The following is a 16,491-nucleotide window of genomic DNA, read 5'->3' as shown; positions in this document are numbered from 1 at the left end:
CCCATTATGTTGCGTCCACCTGGCTCAAGGTGAAGCAACATAAGACAAGGGGAGGCCACACATGGAACTCAATTTAACAAATAAACATTTAATAGAAAATAAGTCAAAGTAATAATACAATAACTCAGTAAAAATAAAGAAAAGAAAAACAATCTGGAACTGAAGAGGAAAAGATGAACGCCTCCAGTCCAAATCCGCCATTCCTTTTTGTACTCGCGATCTCTTGACGCAAGCGCAATCACCGGTAATGCAGCACACCTGTTCCTGGCGCTCACTCTAGAACATGGAACAACGCCACCTGGTGGAAAAAACACTGTAGGCCGTGACAGGCACTGATAAGAAAAAAAAAACGAGTCGACTCGAGGGGGTTAATGGGTCAAATGTTGCAGAAAAAGATTAATCTTCAGAAGTGTCTTGAAAATGATTAAAGACCCAGCAGCGGGGTTGAGAAGGTCATTCCACCAGCAGGGAACGGTCAAGGTAAAGGTCAGTGAAAATGATTTTGTGCCTCTTTGGGATGGCACCATAAAGTGTTGTTCACTGCAAGCTTCTAAAGGGCACGTTGGTCTGAAGTAATGAGTTTAGGTATAGGGGTGCAGAGCCAGTAGGTGTTCTGTGGGCAAACATCAGTGCCTTGTATTTGATGCTAGCAGCATTTGGCAACCAGCACAATTTTATGAGGATTTGTACGCTCTTACTGTAGATTACTCTAGATTACTGTAATTACTGTAGAAAGATTACTGTAATGCTTTATTAGCTGGTTGTCCTGCATCATCAATAAACAAGCTACAGTTAGTCCAAAACGCAGCTGCTAGAGTTCTTACTAGGTCAAGAAAATATGATCATATAACACCAATTTTATCATCTCTACACTGGTTACCTATTAAGTTCCGTATCAATTACAAAGTATTGCTACTGACCTATAAAGCCCTAAATGGTTTAGCTCCAGTGTAATTAACGGATCTTCTATTGCCCTACAATCCATCGCGCTCTTTAAGATCACTAAACTCAAGGCTTCTGGTCATTCCTAGGATATCTAAGTCCACTAAAGGAGGGAGGGCATTTTCATATTTAGCTCCTAAACTCTGGAATAGTCTTCCTGATATTGTTCAAGGTTCAGACTCGCTGTCCCAGTTTAAAACTAGATTAAAGACGCATCTCTTTAGCCAAGCATTCACATTATAATTACCTTTTATACTACAGTTAAATCGGATCAAAAGCATTAATATTCTGAACAGCAGCTATGCTAATTATTTCCCATCTGCTTTTCTGTTGTTATCTCGGGACACTAGTCCCGAGGTAACTAGTTCGTCAGCTCCAGTTTGTATCCAGCCTCTCATGGAGACTTCAGATGCCCCAACACCTGTGAAGAGACGACTCGACGCCTGTGAAGAGACGACTCAACGCCAGCGTTGTTATGGCCTAAATTAATACATGATTGATTAACTTTTTCTAACATTTTGCTTTAACATTCTCTTTCTAACATTTTTCAATGTACATTTATGAAATGCACTTTCTGTAAAGCTGCTTTGAAACCATGTGTATTGTGAAAAGCGCTATACAAATACATTTTAATTTAATTGAATTGAACAATGCCAAGGTATGTAAATTAGTAGCCAAAGGACTAACCTGGCTTGGATTTGTGTCTCTAGCAAGTGACATAAATTCAGTTTTGGACCAGTTAATAGTACACCCGGAGATTTTGCCAAAGGCATTAATATAATCAAGTAAATGGGGAACTGATTTAGCTGGATCAGAAAGATATATTAATAGGTCATCAGCATATAGACTAATCAAAGCTTCCTCATTACCAATCTTTATTCCATGTGGGTGACTTCTAATCCCTACTGCTAGCGGTTCCAACGCAATATCAAAAAGAAGAGGGGAGAGTGGATCTCCTTGCCTAACTCCTCGACATAGCTCAAGGGGGTTGGATTTCTTAGAGTTTGTCACAATGGATGAAGAAGGGCATGAATATATAATTTTTACCCACTTGATAAAATAACCCCCAGTCCCAAAGTGCTCAAGTGCTTTTAGCATAAATGGCCACTCTATTTGATCAAACACCTTTTGGGCATCTAATGAAATTATTGCTCCTGAGACGGATATTGCCAAAGGAAAAATGACCTGGTATATATGGAAGTAAAATAATGCCAAATGTTTTTGAAATAAAAAAGCCTGTTGAATTGCACTACTTGAAAAAAAATATGCATTGCATTAACCATGATTGCATTTTAATGCATTGTATTTTTAGGGCCTGCATTTATATGGGCTGAAATTCAACATGGTTGTATATTTAAGCTGTGAATATTTCAATTCAAAACATTTCAAACACATTTTCATTAATAAAAATTCAATAATCCATATTCTCCTTTCATATTTCACTTCCAAAATATTCAAACTGTTTAAAAATACAACCTATAATATTCAACAGGCAATTTTCGGTCCGTTTTATTTCGCTTTACAAATTCGCTCCACAATTCAGTGGTTCAAATTCGACGGCAAATTCGATGGCAAATTCGACATTGAATCAGGGACTGGAGGAAAAGCAATAGACTACCGATGCATTATATCTATCTGCTGTTAGTCGCCCTCACCAGTAGGTGGTGCAAGCGCAACGCGTGTTGACAACATCAAAGCAACAGACAGAGACGAGAAACTTTCATAAAACATCATTTGCTGAAATGGACCGAGCGGTGAGTACGAGTTATTATGAGTGTATATATAGTATATAACTTACATGTTGAAAAGGCTGATTAAGACACAAATCATCACACGAGCGTTTACTCAAGTGTCTTATGATACAACTTTTTACAGCGTTCAAAAGGAAGGTGATTTTTCTGATTAATCCAGAATTCCCTCGCTTTTAGCATTGATATAGGCCTAAATACTTTGCAGTCACGTCACTAACATGGATACCTGGCGCGGCAACAAACGCTGACAAAATGTGGTTATTGTGCATCCAATCGCACAACTATCTGGCATGCAGGCGACGATCGTTTACACCTCAAAACACCAACTTTTGTATATTAATACTGGCGACGTCCTGGCAAGATCCTATTAATTCATACTTTGCACGTGATGTCACTAGTACTGGCTGGCAAGTACTTCATTCTCTCAGTGTTTGCCCTTTGCCCGCCAGGTATCCATGGTAGTGACGGCAAAGTGGATACAATTTTAGTAAAACAACTGTTATACGCTTAGACATGTGTATTGTTTGGTTTAGTCACTAATGACAGAATACTAATTCGATGGATGGGTTTAAATGATGGCAAAGTTAATTTTATTTAGATATAGCATGATTAAATACAACCTACTTATAAATTAAATTCCGCAATTATATATTAAAATGGTACATTTCTACCACAATATCAGTTCATCTTCATGTTACGGTATATGATTACGTTATCTCAAAAGCATCGTAGAAAAACAAGCACCAATAACGTTAGTCTTAAACAATCAACATAGCTCCACAATGCTTTTGAGATACGCAGCTCTGTATCTGCATTAATATTTTGACATCTGTGATGAAGTGATATATTTAAAGCTACTCTCTATCTTTAATTCATGTTAACTTTGTTATACAAGGGAGACAATGAAGTGCTGAGATCAGCAAGGCACCTTTTATCACTTTTGACACAAGAAAGAGCTGATGGACCTTCTACGAGTCAGGGTATAAATAGGTATAGCAATATTTTTTTTTTCAAGAATTTCAACTGAATGTTGCTGTTAACACGTACATTATGAAACTGTATTTTTTTTGTTTGTCAGATCAACTCATGTTAGAGTCCAACCTCAGGAGCCATCATCCTCTGTTCAAACAGAAATGACCAGGCCAGTATAAACATGCATTGTATTCTTGGTTATGAAATGTAGGTCTGTTCATCTACAAGGTTCTGACCAATATTTTACAATGTTTCCAACAGGTCCTTTCCTGGATTATTTTCAAATCGCAGAGGAAAACGACGCTTTACTGGAACAATTCCTGTGCCCATTAAACCAAAACCATTTCAGATCATGTTCCACCTGCTGCCGGCCCAATGTGAGCGGTCCCCTAGTGGTCCGGATCAACTGCTCCACACACAGGCAGGACTAGGACGCAGAACTGCCATTCTTGATGAAAATATGACTCATCAGGAGGTACAGTACATGACGTGATGTGCAAATACACTTAATGTAAAAAATAACCTGTTCAGATAATTATCTTTGTGATTGGTCATAAATAGTAGCGATTGCAGCTAGATTGACTAATCCTGTTTTCTTTAACAGTTATGTGATAAACTCATCGAATTATATCCCAAACTTGGTGGGGTAGCTGGTGGTTGGCTCTTGTATAAAGCATCAGGTATTGTTTACTGCCTTGTGTAAATATTAAATATATTTTTATTAATGACACTAATAAATCTGCTTTAGTTTTTTTTTGCTTTAGTTTTTCTTAGCAACGCTAATAGGAACCAAAAATGTACGTATAAATAAGTCATCTAATAAAACATACATGTGCTGGTTTAAACCTCGGTATTGTAGTCAGTTTGCTATGAGTGTGGTTCAGCAGGGGTAAAACACAATTCTTATTTTTTTCTAAAACAATGTTTTTTTTATGAACAAATTGCATCTCTTTATCAGTAAATAAATTAAACGTTTTAAAGCTGCATTCTTTAACTTTTGGTGCTCTAGCAGTTAAAAAACAAAACTACATGTCTCTTGCAGAAGAACATTGTAGCTGCAACTACCTTTTGTATTTAAAACACTGATTAGAATAATACGTAACAAACTAAACCAAGTAAATAGTCTTTATTCACACGCATAAGAAAAATAAAAACAATTATGTACCATACATCCACCGTCTCTATTATTATTGACTTCCAAATACTTTTAGGTTGTTCCCAACTCAAATTTACATCTTATTGTTTACAGTACATTAAATGAACACAATACATAATCATTTTTCTTGTTCATACTTTCAGGGGGTTGGGGAAGTCGGAAGCTCAGCCTAGTGGCACCTGCAGACTGTGGGTACACAGGCAGACTTATAAAAGCGACAAAAATTGGGGAGAATTCTGTTATGTACATTGCTCCACTTCAAGATGAACTGGACACAGCTCCCTTGCCACCCTCATCTGATGCATTTCGCAATATGCCTAAGGCATTATGCAAAAAGTGCAACATATCGTTCCCCCTCCAGGTCCTTGCAAATCACATCAAGACTTGTTCTGATGTTGTTTTGATCGAAGATGAAAACGAAAGACAGGATGAGGCTGGATGTGTGCAGGATGTGGAAAGTGTGAAAAAGAATAATGAACGGGTAATTGCTCTCTGTACAGTGCATATCTTGCTTAATATATTTCAACCCAAAGCTATCAAAAAGGTCAATTTCAAACTGAAGGGGAAAAAAGTCAATTTTTAATGTTTTTTTATATGGTTGATCATCTATATTGTAGGGTTGCTGTCCTATTTGTCAAGAGGAAATGCCTCTTGGCATCTTGGAATTTCATGCCAGTGAATGTGGCGAAAGGTGTGCAAGCTGGAAAATTTTAGTTTTGTGATAATACGATTATAAAAGTACTATTTACCTCACGCTAGACAAAGGATTTTAATTGATTTTTCCCCTTTCCCAAATTGTAGACCAATGGATGATGACATAAATACAGCGGAGTTGACATCTATGGACAACGAAGTGAATAACACTGCTGAGATTTCATACATGAACAATGGTAATTAAATTGATTCTTTTTTGGCTTTTTTGCAGTGCAAAAGAGGATAACATGAATGTTTGTTAAAATCATTATATTGCTGACGTCTTTATTTTGTAGTCCATTTTAAATTTGTGGCAAACAAGTAAAGATTGTAAAAAATATTACACTTCTGTTGATCTGTCATGATTTTAGGAATATATAAAAAAAAAATTTTTTTTTTTTTTTTTTTTACCAGATTGGAAGACCCATCCGGATGCACAAATGGCTGCAACCATGTACAGAAAGGAAATTCTCCAACTGCACGAGACTGGGAAACCTCTTCTTATGTGTATTGACTTAAGATCATGCACTGAAGAACAGGAGAGGCAGCTAATAAACTTCTACAAGCAAAGAAATGTAGAGTGGGCATGTCCTATAAAATGTCAACTTCAAGGTACATCTGTAGAAGATTAAACCATTTATTCAATAAATTATGCAGGTCATATAGTGTATTCATATTGTCAGTTTAATTACCTTATGTAAATTTTTTTTAGGAGATGCTGCAATTGGTGATGGAGTTACCAGGCACTTTTTCTCAACAATACTTGAAAAATTGAAGCATGGTTTCAGTTTGAACTTGGGTATGCAGTTTATTAGTTGCAGTTGCACTGCTAAGTGTAAATTTTTCAAATTTGTTTTGATGGTATTTACCTAATTAAATCAACAGGAAACACCGGAGTTACTTGCCTGTTTGAGGGAGAGCCAGACCACTTGGTTCCCTCATCCTCCCAATTTCTGATCGAAAGTGATCTCTTTCTGGTAGCAGGGAGAATGCTAGGCCATTCGTTTCTGCATGGTGGCCCGTGTCTTGCAGGGCTCAGCAGAGCTTTTGTACATGTTCTGCTACAAGGCTCTAAAGACACAACCACTTTGCATTTGGAGGACTGTCCAGATGTCGACATTCGAGAAACCATCAACTTGGTAAGTGTGTTATATTGTGACGTATTTGTGTGGGCGGAGCTTAGCTGGAGGCAGAAAGATTCCCCTGAACACTTCAACAAACTGTAGCTAGCAAGTTTTGTTAGCTTGTTTTCTTTTTTAACAATGCCTGGAGAATATATGTTTTTTCTGAATATGTAAGGTCACTCACTGTCTGGGACCGCGATAGTTATTTCAAAAAGTTAACTTTAATGGACGGAAGCAGATTGGTCGACCCGTACACACTCACTCTTTGGTTAAACGATCTGACAGGATTACTTCCAGATGAGTGGCCTGACATCTAACGTTACATTTACCTGATTGAGAAACCGAGTGTATAGTAAAGAGAAAATGAGGGCATATACATCTTTAGGTGCCTATACTATAACTATGTGCCGAATGGTTATGTACAATGCTTGTGAGGTACAATCTGCAGTTCTGCCTAGCCAGCATCAAGAAGATAACAATTTACGGTGCAATTTTAATGATGTGAATATTTTCTAGAAATAATTCCAGATTCTCATTTTTCATTGATTCTTGCACCCACACAACACAACAAGATGACACTTAATAACAACAAGAATAATAATGATTTAAGCTCCTAATTATGTAGACTAATCTGCTGTTTTGTATTGGCCATCTCTAGTTTTCCCTATGTTTTGCCTTCAGCTACCGCTGTGACGTAATTGTTATGTCAGTGCAAAAGGGGTCTATAACATCTGATTTATTTTTTAGCTCAGTGGGCAGTCTCCATTGAATGAGGAACAGCATACTAAAGTCCTGGAACTTTGTTTGTCTTGGGATCTTCCTGGTCCAACAGAAGAAAATAGAAGATGGCTTTATGAACGTCTGCTGTCACATGCGGTAATTCAAATTTGTAGTTAGTGTTTGTGAAAATGAAAAATGTCCTTATTTCTATACATTTCAATTATTTTTTGAAACTAATTTTATTTATTATTTTTTTATTATGTGTTCTATTCTAATGGTATTATTAGACAGGTATAAGTATAATTTTGTATTCATTTACTGTTTAGAATGCATTCATGATCTTTTGGATAGAGCTATATAACGCATGTTATGTGATATCCTGATTCCTTTTAATTTATAACCGTTTAATTTTACTGTAAACTACTTTAAGGTGGTAGGTCATAACTTTGCCCCTCTGTGATTTTATTCGATTTTTCTTCCATTGTATGAATTTTCAGTCACCAGTTGTTCTTTAATGTTCTTTGTATAAGGATGTACAATTATTATATATATATATATATATATATATATATATATATATATATATATATATATATATATATATATATATATATATATATATATATATATATATATATATATATATATATATATATATATATACAAATAATTCATTAAAATAACAACAGCAGGACAGCAAGAACATGCTCTAGGGTGGATTTTTTTTTTATGAAAGACCTTTAGGTACTTGGTCTGTCTGCTGCATGCTGGTATTATAATTTGAAATTAGGATATAATTAATTTTTCTATTTATTTGTACTTTGTAGGTTATTGGAAGAAGAACACGCCAAATCAAACAAATCAAGCGAGGACTGAAAGACACTTTTGTTTGGCCTCTTCTAACTGAGAGGAAGGATGTAGTATTCTTCCCCAAAGAATCAGAAGACTCATGCAGTCCTGAGGTAAGGCTTCCTCATTAAAGGGATACTCCACTTTTTTTTTTACAACTCAGATAGTTGTTAGTCTCATTGACTTCATAGTATATTTTTTTTCTACTATGGAAGTCAATGGGACCAAAAACTGTCTGGTTACTGGCATTCTTCTAAAGACGCGGAGATAGGCGGAATGGATTCAGAAACGGTAAAACTGTTTTACTCTGGGGCAGTTGCAAAATGAGCCTATTTCCGAAAAAAGTGGAGTATTCCTTTTAAGAGGACTACACATGGACATTTACCATAAACAATGTCAATAGCTTTTTTCTTGGAAAACATATAATTCTGTTACTTTTTTAGATACTGCTTTCCCATATCTCATGGCGTAAGGACATTGATGATGAAGATGAAGATGAAGACGAATACTCTGTTGATACCAAGGAACGGATCACAGGGTATTTAAAGCATTTCATTGAGACAGGTATGTGCCTCAGAGTTTGAACAGTACAGCTGTGTGTGTGTGTGTATATATATACATATCATTTTTTAATATTATTATTTTTTAACATTGTTACTTTACAAAGCCCTGAATAAAATGTACTCCAAACGAGTCGTTCGATAAATAAAATATCTCCCTTTAGAATTGACTTTGAGCTTTGTAACCTTGCAGATCATTTTATTCTCAAACAGCAACATTACACACTAATAAATATTATAATAGGATGCCTTTGATATATATTTACATAACTAGAAATTAGAGATAATGTGCTTGTTAGTGTTTAATAATGAACGTATTATACATTACATATTAATTAAAAGATACTGTTTAATTTAAATTTAAATGTTTACAAATGTCATTACACGTTCAATTCATATGGTCCTGCAATTTAGATGATTTCCAATGATTACAAGTTAAAATTTATTTATTTATTATTAAGTTGAAGTTTTATTAAAGGTCCCATATTATGCCGTTTTCACAATATGTAAAATAAATCTCTTAGGTCCCCAGAGTGTTTGTGAAGTTTTAGCTCAAAATACCCAACAGATAATATTTTTGAGACATCAAACTGTCTATTCCACAGTGTTTTGACCACAAACAACTAACGTTAGGTTCAGTCATTATTAGGTAACAGCTGTAAGCATGAACTAGCAGATGGATTCTGACACGGTGGGCATCGCAGTACAACAGCTATGTTAAAACAAATACATTCTAACTTACACTGTTTTGACAAAAGACAGGAATATGATGGCGGACATTGCAAACAATGTTTCCATGTGCAGTTTGTTTACATATAACCATAGAAGTTGTTATATTCTTGAGCCAACCAACCCAGTGACGTCACCGGTTAGGATACTGCTCAATGGCGGCGTCCTGGCCGCGGATTTCGTGAAAGATATAACGTTTTTTCTTTAATATGTTTACATTTGTCATTGTTGAGCACCCGAGTGCGCTATTCACTTTCACTCGCGTGTGGGAAAACAAACAAAACGTTGCTCAGTGCTAATCCTTTCTTCAGCAGCTTTTTATTTTAGCAGCATCACTTGAACATAACATCAGTTCACATCTTTGCTTCAGCTGAGAACATCACGTAATGATATAACGCCATCACGTACACAACCGTATACCTCCAAATAGAAACTAAAGCTAATTTTGTATAACGTAATCTAATGTATAAGGGCGCAATACTTTTAACAGTCATGTTTCTTATTATAATAGTTGATTAAAGTGGAAATCCATCTTGTAAATCATGTAAACATGATTGACTGCTTATTTCCCCTTTCAAGAAGGAAGTAGAGGGATATAGTCCTAATCGGAAATTGGCTGTAGGCTACTTCTGTTAAATAAAATATTTCGCTGGCATTGAATTTGATAATTTTACAGGTATCATTTAGGCTCTAACAGCAACATTAGGCTCTAACAGCAACATACCCCCCCCCCCCCCCCCCCCCGGTCTTTCCAAACCTGTAAAACTGTCATTCATCTTTGGAACACAAAAGATATTTTGATGAAACCCAAGCTATTTCTGTCCCTCAACTGATAGGCAACAATCCTTTTTATGCTTCAAATAGGTCATAAAGAGATCGCAAAACTAATCCAAATGAATAGTGGTTTAGTCTGATTTTTCTGAGACACAATCGCTTTATATGATGTACATATTTAATTTATGGTGAACTATCCCTTTAACAAGCACATTATCTCATTTCTAGCTATGTGAGTGAATATACAGTATAGTAACAAATTATCTGATCATTTTATAATGTGTGTTAATGATTTATTAAAGTTATTAAAAAGTGTTACCCCATGTTTTGTATCCTGTTTTAAAAAGCTTTGGACCACCTGAAATTACATTATATTGATCTAAACACCAATATACTTTAAAGGAAGTCGACAGTTTGAGATTCTGTAAGTCAGAGTAAACAATAAGATAATTGTTTTTAGGGTGAACTGTTTCTATACTTTTTTCCAGCATCCAACAAGGACTTAAAAAACCTTCTGAAGTTCTGGGTCGGATGGGAGCAGATGGAGGGAAATATGGCTGTAGAAATTGTAAAAAGTGATCTCCCAAAATCCTCTACTTGCTTTTGTGTTCTCCGGCTCCCAGGGCACTACAGCGATTTTCAGTCCTTCGCAAATGATTTGATGATGTGCATTGAGACCTGCAAGTATGGTTTTGGCCATGTGTAATTCTTATACATATTTACAGTACATGTCACATTTGTTACACACTGATATAGGCTTTTATTACATGCTGATTACACTTGGGTACAATACTTTAAAATCCTGTTTTTTTTCCCCCAAAGTTATATTTTTGTACATCTTTAATGTACCGCATGTTGTTCATGCTGTTATGTTTTGATACTATGCTATAAACATAGTAAGTAACAAGTGTACAAGCAATGTAAGCTAATACCGTTCCACAATGGATTTTTTCATGCATGGGCTCATGCAGCGGTTTTAGTAATGTTGAATGTCTATTGTTCCAAAGATTTTCAGAATCTGTAGAATATTGTGAAGTACTTTGTTTATAAGTACTTATAATTGAAAATGTATGCAAAATGCATATTTGAACATGTTCAGTGGGATCAGAAAAATGTAATTTAAGCAATAGTTGAATAGTTAAACTTGAATAAAGTTTTGCTCACAATCCACCGTACTAGTTATTATCACTATACTATCTAAAGAATTGTCAAATCATAGGAAGAAGTTAGACAGAAACAACAATTATTACTATAGTTTATTCAGATATTTTAAAGCAGGTATTGATGATTAAAATTATAATTGACAGAAGTCCGCAGAATATAAGATGATATTCTTATGGAATATCACAATTATTCCATAAGAACCGATTGGCAAAAATGTAGTGCAGCTAGATAGATGTCCCAGCCAAAAGTCTGAGAAGGTCCTTTGGGGTCTACAGTTTCTCTGAGTGCTTCCATTTGCTCATCAGTCAGGGGGCATTCGGTTTGAGGAACAACAATGCTGGAATGTGTATCAACACTCAGTCCACTACTCTCCCAGTCTATATGCGGTATGCTTAATCCCTAAAAAAAAAAAAGATATTTAGAGCATTTACTGTCACAAGTAAGATCCCACTTACATTCCTGGGTTCTCATTTATAACCGCTGCGTACGGACAACAGGCCCTGAAACGGTTTGTACGCCACTTCCAAAGCACAAGTTGTGATTTATAAAAATAAACTTGATGAGAGAATGTGCAACTATAATAAACTTTGTTGCGGCATAAGAACATTTGAGACATTTGGCAACATCAATGGTGAGCTGAGGGACTGATGAAGGAAAAATACTTTAAATCTTCATTATGAGTACTAATCATAAATTTAGTGCATGTTCACAACATGAAACTGCTTTACATCTGATTTACACATTTTATTAAATTTACCATCCATTAATGGAGTTTTTAGTAGTGGATGCAATGCTTTTGAACACTTTCATTTGGTATGCGGTGTTTAAATGTTTTAACTACAGTTGAGCATACAATAATAGCAGAACTCGTGGTCTGAGAAAATTGTGCAAATAATGCACAAAAAGGCTTATCTGTTTCCATTTAAAATATAAAGCAATTAAAAATATTTGGCCAGTGGATAAGATTGAGAAAAACTCTCTGAAATGTATTTAATACCTTTTTATGTTTTTATTCAAAAACAAGGCACGCATATCTCATATTTTCGTAATGTCCTTTACTGTTAAACATGGGATCACGTAGATAAATATGCATATGCAAATTAAAACAAGGCGTTGTAAGTTATATGGTTATTTCGGGGAGGATATACATGTACACAATCTTCCACTGACTGGGTTTATAAAGGGAATTTTGCATAGATTCTGTCTTACGGGCGCAGATACACTTTTAGTAAGGTCCTCGGCACAGCTTTATAAATGAGGCCCCTGAACAGAGATTTATTTATTTTACTGTCAAAATCCATATCCACATCAAACATACCTCTATGTCAGGCTCAGGTACAGGATTGCGGATACTTCCCATCACCCACAACTGGTTAGGAGTCAAATTGCCCTCTGTTCGTATGGGGTGATTGTCCCAGGTGTTTCGGAAAAGGTTGAGATCATCTTGAAGCCGTGGAAGAAAAACATAATGGCAACAGAATAGATGAGTAAGATCAGAAATGTCAAGGTGGCCACCTTCTTCCAATGCATGTAGAACATCGTAGTAGACATTTGTCACGGATGTCCAGACGTCTCTCCACAACCTCTCTATACTGAAAAGAAATAAATCAATTAAATCTAAGAATTTCATACAGGTATTATGCACAAGTTGATAATTAATAATAATAATAAAAAATATATGTATATATATATATATATATATATACATACATTTTTTTTTTTTACAAAACCTCAATTCAAATTACATTATTTGAAAATAACAACTTACCGTTGATTGTGCACGCTCTTTCCTGAAATAAAGCTGCCCCTTTCTGTCCCCCGAACTGTGAACATTAGACGAGCCACGTCCACATTTTCAACGCCATGATCTCCTCGTACCCTAAGTACATGAGTGTTTTAGCACAGCAATTGAAACACAATTCTCAAAAAAATTGTAATTACTCAATGTAAAATTCATAGACGTTAAATGTACAGTTTTTCAGACACACACACACACACACACACACAAATCATCAGATGTAAACTTGACTAAAATTCATTCATTCATAATAGGGGAGCTAGTGTGGCCACAGGCCAGTTTATAGTTATCCTAATATATAATATCCTTTGATTAGTGTGTGCCTTAAGTAAGTCGGGGGAATTCTGGGATATGACGTAAGAGAGGGCAACACCAGTATGGCAGCAGCTATTTACTGTACTTCTTACTTGTGGACACATGGTAATTTAAGGAAACAAACGCTCTCACAAATGGTCTCTCTCTCATGTCAATGTAAATAATTTAATTCACTGAACTAAAAATAGAAATAAAACTTAACAAACATGACCAGATTTGGCATCCAATTCTTAATGACATGTTTCCTACCTGAGAGGGAAGCCAAATGTCTCCACTGCTTCTTGAAACAAATCCAAGGTAGTAGCGGCAAGGTTATTAGATGCTGTACCAAGGTACATTATCTATATAAAAAAATGGAATGATAGATGATGATGATATGTCAATATAGATAAGGCAAAAAGTAGTTAGGAGTGGCCAATACCTTGCGTGAAAAGCCATCCACACCCCCAAAGATGACTATGTTGTAGCTGAAAAAAGACAATTCATGCAAACATTTAAAAAGCCCACATATCTCTCATAAAAGAAATGCAAATGCAATAACATACAATAACTACGTGAACAGGCCTAACAAACCAAACTTACCGAATCAATTTATGGTTGGTGTCAATGTGCATTATTGACCTAGGACCTGAGACCGAATATGTCCTTCGTACTACGCAGCCCATTTGTGTCATTCGGGTCATGACTCCAACTGTATCAACCCGGTGCATTGCTGCCCTGACCCGGTCAAACTGCACCTGGTGTCCTCGCGCTTTTAAAGCTGCTCTCATCATTCTGTATCCACACTGAGGCATGTGTTGCTTTATATCTGTCACACACTCATCTAACTCTTCATTCGTGAGACTGCTATATCTTGCCCGAATGGAGAGGTTACATTCTGCCATTCGTCTAAATACTGTGCGGGTGCTAACTCCAATCATGCGAGCAATGGTTGGAACAGAACAGTTAATGTCCATGAGATTGGTGATATAATCCGGTGATATTACAAGCCGTGGCCTTCCCAACGATCCTGATGTGTGCAAAACAGTCGGAGTGCGCGTCTCAACGTTTGACAAGTTTAGTCGAATTAGTCTGAGTAGTTCTGTGATGCCCTCGAAAACATCACTTGGGATGGTAACTAAATTGGACACAGAACTTAAAAAGACCAACTCTTGCGAGCAGATAAACTCCAGGTAGTCCATGTCAAGGGGCAGTCGTCCAACAGCATTTTCCAAGCGTGAACGGAGTCTTTCCAAAACATAATCCAAAAGCAATTGCTAAAGAGAAATATATAATATTTCATGTTAAATAGGCTAAACCAGTCTTGCTGGGCAGATGAATGAAGCAGAACAAAGGTAAAATTAAAACCAACAAACTCACCGCTCGGTCCATTTCAGCAAATGATGTTTTATGAAAGTTTCTCGTCTCTGTCTGTTGCTTTGATGTTGTCAACACGCGTTGCGCTTGCACCACCTACTGGTGAGGGCGACTAACAGCAGATAGATATAATGCATCGGTAGTCTATTGCTTTTCCTCCAGTCCCTGATTCAATGTCGAATTTGCCATCGAATTTGCCGTCGAATTTGAACCACTGAATTGTGGAGCGAATTTGTAAAGCGAAATAAAACGGACCGAAAATTGCCTGTTGAATATTATAGGTTGTATTTTTAAACAGTTTGAATATTTTGGAAGTGAAATATGAAAGGAGAATATGGATTATTGAATTTTTATTAATGAAAATGTGTTTGAAATGTTTTGAATTGAAATATTCACAGCTTAAATATACAACCATGTTGAATTTCAGCCCATATAAATGCAAGCCCTAAAAATACAATGCATTAAAATGCAATCATGGTTAATGCAATGCATATTTTTTTTCAAGTAGTGCAATTCAACAGGCTTTTTTATTTCAAAAACATTTGGCATTATTTTACTTCCATAGGTATAAACCCGGTTTGGTCTGGGTGTACTATTGTTGAGATATGTGGAGATGGTGGTCCTGTGGATTAAACCATGGAACTGATGCAATATCAATATAAGGTTGCTGGTTCGATCCCAGCGAACACCACCAGGCACTTTACTCCATGTTGTTCTAGGGGGATTGTCTCTGTAACAAGGGCACTGAAAGTCACTTCAGTGTTCATATATGTAAAATAAATATGTTTTCCAAGCCTGTTTGCTAACACTTTTGTTATCACCTTCGGATCAAAGTTAAGAAGCGATGTAGGTCTATAATTGGCCGGGTTAGTTACATCTTTTCCCTTCTTTAAAGGGGTGATGAATTGAGAAATCAACTTTCCTTTGAGCCTTTGATAAATAAAAGTTCATCGTGATATAAGAATATCCTGTAAGTTTCAGAGCTGAAAACGTCCTTGTTAGTCAAAGAAAAGCTTTTATAGACACCAGGCCCAGAAAACGAGAGATCTCAGAATATGTTGACCACTGATGTAATAGAATGCAGAAGCACCGCCTCGATTTGCAGACATACGGTGCGTTTCGACCGCAGGAACCAGGGTCTAAATGAAGTTCCGGGTAAATATTTCCCCCTCCAAACGGCCCTGCTTGCGAGGTGGGACTTTTGAAAAGTTCGCGAACTTTCGGGGGTGGGACTTGGGCGCTGAACATGCTGATTGGTTGAGCTCTCGCAGCTATTTTTTTTTTCCACCGCCATATTTACAAGTCTTTTGCGAGGTGGGTTCCGTGGGTTTTGCGTTCAGTAAATATTTTTTTTGCAACAATGGAGTTCAACAAAAAATTCGACCGATGGACCGACGACGAGGTTCAGGCTTTATTGAGCATATAAGCGGAGGAGGACATCCAGCGGGAACTGGAAACGGCGACCCGTAATGAAAAGGTATACCTGAAGATATAGACTCGGTTCCAGTCACACTGGAAAACAGTGCAGAGAGAAGTTGAAGAAATTAAGACAAGATTACAAGAAATTAAAGGATCATAACAACCGGAG

The 16,491-nt window shown here is 36.4% G+C and overlaps 2 protein-coding genes and 1 long non-coding RNA gene across 3 annotated transcripts; 2 read left to right on the top strand and 1 right to left on the bottom strand.

The window, feature by feature from the left end:
- The first annotated feature begins 3,669 nt into the window (after nucleotides 1–3,669).
- Nucleotides 3,670–5,170, top strand: LOC307129234. The gene is made up of 3 exons (XR_013816862.1): nucleotides 3,670–4,140; nucleotides 4,270–4,345; nucleotides 4,965–5,170. It is a non-coding gene; the product is annotated as an uncharacterized lncRNA (long non-coding RNA).
- Nucleotides 5,171–5,443: 273 nt separating this feature from the next.
- On the top strand, nucleotides 5,444–10,976 carry LOC307143203 (uncharacterized protein; the record flags this gene model as incomplete). The annotated part of the gene is made up of 9 exons (XM_079844558.1): nucleotides 5,444–5,512; nucleotides 5,623–5,711; nucleotides 5,929–6,126; nucleotides 6,227–6,313; nucleotides 6,400–6,653; nucleotides 7,386–7,514; nucleotides 8,186–8,320; nucleotides 8,651–8,771; nucleotides 10,759–10,976. Exons 1-9 carry the CDS (start codon nucleotides 5,466–5,468, stop codon nucleotides 10,974–10,976), a joined length of 1,278 nt encoding a protein of 425 aa, XP_079700684.1. The 5' UTR covers nucleotides 5,444–5,465.
- Nucleotides 10,977–13,198: 2,222 nt separating this feature from the next.
- Nucleotides 13,199–14,728, bottom strand: LOC307143130 (uncharacterized protein; the record flags this gene model as incomplete). Its single annotated transcript, XM_079844435.1, has 4 exons — nucleotides 13,199–13,313; nucleotides 13,797–13,888; nucleotides 13,969–14,014; nucleotides 14,130–14,728. The coding sequence occupies 4 exons, from the start codon at nucleotides 14,726–14,728 to the stop codon at nucleotides 13,199–13,201; spliced, it is 852 nt and encodes a 283-aa protein (XP_079700561.1).
- Between the last annotated feature and the right edge of the window lie 1,763 nt (nucleotides 14,729–16,491).

Source organism: Gobio gobio (assembly GCF_949357685.1).
Source record: "Gobio gobio genome assembly, chromosome: 1".
In the NCBI taxonomy this organism is placed as follows: domain Eukaryota; kingdom Metazoa; phylum Chordata; class Actinopteri; order Cypriniformes; family Gobionidae; genus Gobio; species Gobio gobio.
Note: the sequence above shows the minus strand (reverse complement) of the source record. Positions and strands in the feature narration are given on the sequence as shown.